The 9282-nt window shown below is 37.7% G+C and overlaps 1 protein-coding gene across 1 annotated transcript; it reads left to right on the top strand.

Moving 5' to 3' along the window:
- The first annotated feature begins 5875 nt into the window (after positions 1–5875).
- Positions 5876–8906, top strand: LOC124621924. Its single transcript, XM_047147432.1, has 2 exons — positions 5876–6013; positions 6106–8906. Exon 2 carries the CDS (start codon positions 8031–8033, stop codon positions 8520–8522), a length of 492 nt encoding a protein of 163 aa, XP_047003388.1. The 5' UTR covers positions 5876–6013; positions 6106–8030; the 3' UTR covers positions 8523–8906.
- Positions 8907–9282: the final 376 nt, after the last annotated feature.

Genomic DNA, 9282 nt, shown 5'->3' on the forward strand with positions numbered 1-9282 from the left:
GAATTGATATTTCATGTGCACGCCTGGCTGAGTTTATGAACGTTTATAACATCTGGTTAGGAGAACTATGAATCTTCTTGCGACAGTCATCATCCTGCCAGGTGAATAAACCTGTGATACCAGAGGAATTACGAACGACTTCTCAAAAGTTCAAATATTCCAAAATGGTAGATGTACCCGCCATATCAAGACTTGCAGTGTGATTACTCCATTTTGGCTACACAATCATGCGCTGTGGTTTGCACAAGTTGAGGAAAGTTTTCTCTGCGCTGGAGTAATCATAGACTCCACAAAATTTGTTCTGGTTATCAGCCAGCTACACCACCTCTATGCTGCAGAAGTCCAGGACATAATAACCCACCTCATGCGACAGTCATATAAGAAGAGCAATGCAGAGTCAATACACAGGATGTCTGCCTCACAGGAATATCGGCTGTGGCAAGTACTTACAAAGGAACACATCAGGGACAGAAAGCCCTCTCAATATCTCCAACATCTGTGTAGCTATGTCAACAAGGACACAATACTAGACACACAGGTGTGCACACTGTGGAGCAGCTGACTGCCAGCTCAAGTGAAGGTCATTGTAGTTGCCCAGACAGAGATAAGACAAGATGCCTTAGCAGACCTGGCAGTCAGAATTTAGGATGCGATCATGCTGTCCCTATGCAGTTCAGCAGTGGTGGTGTGCATCAACAGCTACAGTGACGCACATGGATTGTGACTGCCTTGCAAACAAGGTTGACGACCTGAGCAAACAAATCAGTGGGTTACTCTGTTGCTGGAACACTAGAGGATGCTTTTCTAGAAGGTCAAGATATTATTATTCCACAAAGTCCTCACAAAAGGTGGTACAGCACAGCTGTCATCTATTTGTTGCTATCATCAGAAGTTCAGAGCCAGGTGCATAAATGCACCAGCCGGCCGAAGTGGCCGCGCAGTTCTGGCGCTGCAGTCTGGAACCGCGAGACCGCTACGGTTGCAGGTTCGAATCCTGCCTCGGGCATGGATGTGTGTGATGTCCTTAGGTTAGTTAGGTTTAACTAGTTCTAAGTTCTAGGGGACTAATGACCTCAGCAGTTGAGTCCCATAGTGCTCAGAGCCATTTGAACCATTTTTGAACCATAAATGCACCTCGCCATGTGCCTTCCCAAACAGCAGTGCACCCAACTGCCAGATGCCGTACCTGCATCAATTCATAACTGATCAGAAGACAGATGGAACTTTCTGGTGGATACAGGATCTGATTTTTGTATTTAATCAGGAACTCTGTTGCATAAATATTGGCAACTGACTTCATTGTACCTGTGTGCAGCCAACAATTCAACCATAGTGTCCTATGGCATGCAATACAGAAATAGATTTGGGATTATGCTGTACTTTCGCTTGGAACTTAACCATAGTGAACATGACTGAACCTATCAATGGAGTTGACTTCCTGGCACGTAATCATCTGCTGCTGGACATCCCAAACACACTTATTGTTGGTAGCATCACCAGCCAAGCTGCTGCCTGGTTTCGATACAATGCAGCAATGCCTAGTGCCAAGATTATCCAGTTGGCAGGCAGCAGATACATTGAGCTACTGGAGCAGTGCCCAGGTATTACACAACTTCCAGGTGCTCTGAAAGAGGTATGTCACAGCACTGTGCACCATGTTAAAACTACTGTGGGCCCACCAATTTCATGTAAGCCAAGGCACCTTGCCAAGACAGAATTCAATACTACCCCAAAGGAAGGCACATTTGCCTTTCTAGTAGTCCACAGTCATCGCCTCTACACTTAGTGTCCAAAAAGTGTGGCGCACATGGAGGTTACTGCACCCTTAATGGTAGAACAGTCCCAGATCTGACTCATCTGATCTCGATAGCATCGTCATTACCACTTCCTGAAAAGGTAGAGACAATATTGAGGATTTCCCTGCCAGAAACTGCAAAAGAACTGTGCTGCTTTCTGCTAATACTGAATTTTTACTGGCATCATATATCCCTTTCTGGTCAGCTCCAAGAACCATTAACCCCAGCATTGCCTGGTCCCAAAATGAAGGTAAAAACGCCAGTCCAATGGAAGGATGCAGTGAGCTCTGCTTTTGAAGCAACTAAACAATGTATAGCGAATGTGGCACTCCACACATGCCACATTAGAAGCATTTCTCGCACTAGTGTTGGATGCAAGACAAAATGCACTTGGTGCAGTACTGCAACAGCACATAAATTGTGTGTGGCAACCACACATATTTTACTTGCACAAGCTCTCTCCATCACAACAAAAATGAAGTGCCTATGATCACAAACTTCCTGCTGTGTACAAAGCTATTAAATAATTTCGCTCACAGTTGGAGGCAAGATATCCTATGATTTTCACCGACTGCAAACCAGTCACCAAACACACTTTTGAGAGTCCTCACAACTTATGCTGTCCTGATGTCAGATCTACAGTTTGAGTGATTGATAACTATTTTGTATGGCCCGCATGCAGAAGGCTTGTCGAGCACGAACTTGCGCATATGTACAATACCACTTTAGCAGGCACAGTTCGTTGTTTTCATACTGGGAAAGGTTGCTACATTTATGAATGGGAACTAACCTAGCCCTTGGGCTACGCTACAGATCAGTCTGTCACCACAACCAAGATTTAAGGAGAGAGAAGGGGGGGAGGGGGAGGGGGTGGCAATATTACACTCAAAGCAAATGTTTACATATTGTATCTTCTTTCCATTTCATAACCAGTAACCAAATAACATCAAAAGATAACTCCAAGATAAAATCTATAGCTAGCTTACTTATGCCTCAACATCATGTTTCCCATCAGTTTACCACAACAAATTGTACTAAAAGAGGCATTACGGTGTACGTTAACTTCACTGCACGGTTAATGTTTTTGGTATTTTCATTTCTAAACTTCAGACGCTTAGTGTTATGTGTGCTCAAACTGTGGTGCATGATGAAACAGTGATGTTTCCATGACATCCTGTATCTTGTGTTGTGATTGTCTGACATGAGCAGCTCCAGCAACCTCCACGGAAATTTATGCAACGTATTTGTCATATTTATACTTGTGCATTGCAAAAACATGCATTTTAAATGGTATATTGCATGCAACCACTCAGTAACTCAGCTGCATTTTACACCACTCTATTAAAATTGCATGTGTACCCCCGCTTGGATTTACACAGTGTTTGTTCTTGGTTAATGTTCACATCAACTCTGGGCTCACCAAGTTCCTACACTTTCATTCTAACCACATGTTCCAAAATTTTACTTGATGAATTCATATTATGTTGTTTTCAAACATGTGGCATGTCTGTCATTCTCAAGAATCAGGTATAAATTTTCAACTTGACCCATTGATCAGTGCCCACTGACAACTTATATTTTTAATTCTTTTGTGTCTCTTTTCTTTCATCATTTTACAGGGGACTGTCAGTAAAGAAAAAGTTTTGAAATTATGTGTAAAGTTTGTTGAAAGCTGCTAAGTGCTCTCATTCTCAAATACAGGATGAATGAAGTACAGGAATTTGCATGCCATTAGTTATGTTGCCTCGAGACAAACACATATTTTCTTTCTTAATACTTGTCTTAGTGCATTAAACTTTTAACATTGATTATACCTCTCAATGAGTAGAATATGAGAGCATTTTAAATTTTTAAATTTCGTCAATAACTACATGAAATACTGAAAATCAAATTTTTGTTGTCTCTGGAAGCCATTAGATACGCAACCAGCAAACTGGTACTGTGTCCAATGTTCTGGGGTACAGTAATTTAGCAACATAAATTCGAATAACCGTGTGCCTTGTAGTTACGACAATGTCTGCCATGAGAAAAGCTTTGTAGTTGGGGATGATGAGGCATGCACAAATTTCATCTGCTTCAGTGAATAGTTAAAAGACATGCAACATTCATACCCACCTAGGCATAAAATGTATAAAAACAATTATCAATGACCCAAAAAGTTTTTCAAATAAAGCACTGCATCACATAGAAGGGTCAAGGTAGTTTTATGACACTGTTTGGGTGACGACAACTTTTTAAACTAGGAAAAGTAGAGCCTATAGTTTCCTTGTAGGTGTAGTTGTACCAGTGTACTAACTATGTTCATTATATTTTATAATGAACAATTTTCTATTGATTTTTAAAGGTTCTTATCCTGCCAATTATATAAACTGCTGCCCCCGAAGTCCAATTTTCTGCAAACTGAGCCTGGCAACACTAGCTTTTTGCAAAAAATTTCAAAATGTCAACAGAAAAATAGTAAACTACTTTCATCAAATTATTTAGCATTTTTCTGCAAATCCTCAACTTTGAAAACACTGAATATATTCATTAATTATAGCAAAGGTAATAATACAAGTTCAGATGTAACATATAAATATATTAGTAAAAAAATGACTCATTTCAGAATTGTTTTCTGTGGGCAGTGCTAATAATTTTCCTGGGCAAAACATTGTTACACGAGACAATTAAGCTCATTAGCTTTTGCAATACTTGTATTAACAACTTTGAGGACAAAGAGACCAGAGAATGGGAGAATCTGAATGACTGCATTTTCTGCCCCAGGGAACTACTGTATGATGAGGGATACTCTGTGATATATCATCACTCATGATGTTTGTGTTCAGAGAGCATGCATCCATACAGTCCACAGGACCCTTATAGAGGCCACCTAGGTCACCCCCCAACCGGCGTTCTCTGGTGAGCCGCCAAAAACACAGCATTATTTAAGCGATCACAAATGAGTGCTCGGCCTATTCTTTATGCGGTATTACTGTTGTCCAATCATTGTGTTCAGTGCTACACACAACCTGTATCTTACATGTTGCTCTATAAAGTTTGTTCTTGCTATAACACCCTGGTTTGTTCTTTTTAATTTCAGTTAGTAGTTTGGAACTGATTAGATATATTGGGAAGCAATACTAAGGATGATTATGTGTTTGTGTAATACAATAGCATCTGAAGTTACGTCCACGCGTTATGCATTGGATCTTCAAGTGGAAGCATATTTAATAGTGTCTTTGTGACCTAACATCCACAGATGTCATAAACTAGATATTAGACATGCAAGAAGCTTGTTATAATCTTAAATGTTTATAATTCCCCCAACGGGCTGCTGTATTCATTATTATATTTGCTTTTACACTTCTGTTTCTTACAGACTTTGCTCACTATTTTTTGCTGTCAGGTAAAGAATTCTGGCTATCTTGATTGTTTAAAACCTAAACCAGGAAAATACTCTCACCCATATCTCTATTTTAAAGTGGATGCAGTCAGGTCATTCCCCGTCAAATCATCCAGAAATGCCAGGAAATGACACCCATTGTCATGCAAATCCTTGAAATTTTGAGTAGTTTACCTAGATATATTCACATTCCCAAAATGTAAATGTTGCATGTCAATTACTTTTTCACTTGCGATAAAAAGAAGTTGTATAGATTCAGGAATTCAAGCTTCATTGATGAGATCCATTATAATTTCAAAATGCAATAGTTCCTACAGTTTTTGCAGTAGAAGCTTGAATTTTTTTAGTTAGTTTAGTTCTTGCAGTGAATATCCATCATCTACATCTCAGAAAAAATTGTAAATAATTTCTTTTCAACAAAATCCATGCATGGTCATTATAATTTTTTAAGGTATTGCCCCCTCATAGACACCTTTAAAAATTTACAATATTATTATTAATATTTCGTTTTGTCACACAAAAAGAATCAGTTTGTAGAAATAATGGGAATGTGAAAAACAATGTTATTGTAAAAGAAATATTGAAGTTGCTAATTCATGACTATCATGTCACCACTAAATTGCTGAAGTTGGCGACACTGAATTTCCCTAGGAACAAATCATATCTGAGAACACTGTTTTATTGCCACTACATGTATTGCATCATCCAGTTCCCTTGTTTTGAGTCGTGTTCACTGTGCGTGCAGTTCTGAGCTCTTGTACTGAGTTGTAACCAGTGTCAATTATTTGTTAAAAATTCAATTGTTGCAGTTTTCACTATTCATTCCAAAACAAAAGTAAGTCCCCTAATTTTACAATAATAATGTGAAATACTTTTATAACGAAGCAATGGGATAGAATGATTTTTCAATATTTAATAACTTTTTAGGTTACACCAATCATCTTTTGAATTATTTACGACAAATATTGGTTTTATGACTGAAAAGTAAGCAGTGTTTTCTTGGACAGTATCTCCAAGATATATGTGATATGCCCTGACTTGTGTGAATGAACTGACCAGTGAAGAACTAGAACTTTTATTATGGCGAAGCAACAGTCATTCATACTCCGATTTAAGTGTTTCATGAGTGTGTGTGTGTGTGTGTTAAATGCAAAGACATGTACCTGCACAGATTCTCTCTACATAAGAAAATTTGCTGGATCCCTTCAAGCACCATAAACGATTTGTTTCATCTGGACTGTGTGAAATTAGTTTAGAAAAGGCAAAGACCTTCAAAATGAGAGGCTTTAACATTATTCCTGGGGAGAAAATGTGCCCAACCTGTATCAAATATATTAATGAAAAACAAGCAAGCGACAACTCATCACCAGACTATATAAATGACAGTAATGTGAAGGTGCAGACTCCTGAAAAATCAGTGCTCAATACTAGCTTAACTAGCTTAGGAGTACCTCCTGCAAAGCTGAATTAAGTTGCCCGGCATAGTTGGTATGCAGCAGCCAAACAAAAATTGGAATCAGCAGCTAGGGCTCTGAAAACTAAAATTTCACATACATATTAATTTGAGCTGGCTGATAATGAAGCACTGTACCTGACAGTGATTTAACAGAACTGGGAGAAAAGGCAAAACATCATGATGAACTCATGGACGATATCAGACATAAAACTGAATATGCAAATAATCATGAAAAAAATCAGTTACTTACTCTTGTACCGCCAACTTGGTCTCGAAAGAAAATCAGTTCCAAATTTCAGGTTTCTGAATATTTGGTACGACAAGCAAGAGCTCTTTTAATGGAGAAGGGTATTTTATTGATGAGTGAGCAGAAAAGAGGAAAGACATTGCCACATGATACAGTGGAAAAAGTAAAGAGTTTTTATTTGGATGACAAAAACAATAATAATGCCTGGGAAAAAGACAAAGTGAGCACCAGCAAAAATACCTGCGAACAAAAACATCTTGTTTTAAGTGATTTAACTGGACTGTATTCTCTCTATAAAAAAAAGTATCCTGAAGACAAAGTAGGATCCTCAGAATCTGCCTCTCTTCCACCAAAACAGTGTATACTTGTAGGATCATGAGAAACACATACCGTATATGTGTGCATTTACCACCAAAACATTTAATTGCTTCTAAATTCCATTTCTATTAAAAAAACATACCAAGATCTAATTAAAATAACAACATGTGATATAAATAACTGACCCTGTATGCTTTGTCTGTATGGAAAATTCCCTACCAGTTCATTGCTTCAAACCCACTTAGAAAACGAAACAGAAGACTACAATCCTGATGAGATGGCTCAGTACAGTCAATGGGTATCAACTGATAGAATGACTTTAAGTGTTCAAATCATGTCTCTATCAGAGTTCTGTAACATACTAATTAACAAAATTGAAAAACTTACTCCACACTGTTCTATTTCTCAATCACAATCTGATTATCTGAAAATGAAGAGGGAAACACTTGATGAAGGGTCAGTGTTAATTTTAATGAATTTCAGTGAAAATCTCAATTTTGTTGTTCAAGATGAAGTACAGGGGTAGCACAGGAACAATGGCAACTGCACTCTTGACACTGTCCATATACTTGTATATTACAAAAAGGACAAACACTTGCATGCAAAAAGTATTTGTGTTGTTTCTGATGATCTAGAACATGATGCGTATTAGACTCAGAAGATTGTACTGAATTTTTTAAGTATGAATTTCCAGAAACTCATCTTGATATGTTGAATATTTCACTGATAGTTGTGCTGCATAATAGAAAAATTGTAAGAATTTCAGAAATATCTGCTACCATGAACACGACCTCAACATAAAATGCAGCTGGTCCTTTTTTGATACCAGCCATGGCGAATCTCCCTATGGTGGTATTGGTGGCACTGTTAAAAGACTTGTCACAAAAACAAGTTTGCAAAGAGTTTATAAAGATCAAATACTTACAGCTTCACAGATATTTGAATTCCGTCACAAGAACCTGCAAGGCATTTCAGTTCTCTTTGTTTCAAAAGATGAAATGGTACAAGTCAAACATTATCTTTCTCAGCACTTGCAGTGCAAAAACAATTCCTGGAACACGATCTATGCATCACATTGTACCAACATCACCAATGAAGATTGGAGCAAAAAGGCTGACCTGTGATACGGATTTTAGTATTGTGCATGATTTCTCAGATGCACTTCTGCCACAAATGCCAGAATGCATTGTGCAGCCCAACTGCTATGTTGCATATGCATATGACTCTTCTTGGTATTTGGGAATTGTTGAGAAGGTGAATTGTGAAGAAGGAGATGTTACAGTAAGGTTCATGCATCCTCATGGACCATCCCCATCCTGTTAATGATGTTTGTCTCATATTCTGTTTGAAGTTGATATCACCACAGCAACAGGCCGTACTTATTCTCTGAGCAAAGAGTCCTCAAAGTTGGTGGAAGAAAAGTGGTTCTCATTCAAAAACTATTATCTAAGCATCAAAGTGTCTTGTCACATGTGTAGTTCTGAATCAACTTGAATGCAGATTGCAGCATCAGCATTTTGTGCAGTGTTCATAATATCGGCTTTTGACAAAATGTTTAAATATTATAAACAAAATGCTATGTATTTTTACATTGAGTTAATTTGGTTATGGCAGAGGTAAGAAAGTGTTCATATGTCATGTAACATACAAATAGCCCTATATTTTATAATGTGTAATTTTGTTTCATATATTGCAATTTTTGTTCAATTTGGATATTGTTATGTGTACTTATTTTGTTAATGTCTCTTATATATATTATTCCCCAGTGCCATTTATTTCTCAAACCTGATTTTTTTGTGTCACGAAACTTCATTATTTGTAGATCACTTTCTAATTTTTTCAGTGTTTTCCAGAGGGGAGGAGGGGGGGGGGGGGGGGGGGAGGGCAATTTCCAAAACATTTTTTCTAATTTAACAATAAAATTAATTTACGAAAATTTAATTGGACAATTCTAACATGTTTTGAGAAACTACATGCCCAAAAGGAAATTCAAGAAAAAAACTATCAGCGTACCATTTTTTGTTTAAAAACTACAGACAATTTTCAAATTTTAACAGTTTGCTTTGAAGTAACGCATTGCACT

This window comes from Schistocerca americana, chromosome 1 (genome assembly GCF_021461395.2).
Source record: "Schistocerca americana isolate TAMUIC-IGC-003095 chromosome 1, iqSchAmer2.1, whole genome shotgun sequence".
NCBI lineage: Eukaryota > Metazoa > Arthropoda > Insecta > Orthoptera > Acrididae > Schistocerca > Schistocerca americana.

What these genes read in the sequence shown, in the direction of transcription:
- LOC124621924 (XM_047147432.1), top strand. Translation starts at nt 8,031, where the DNA reads ATGGCGAATCTCCCTATGGTGGTATTGGTGGCACTGTTAAAAGACTTG.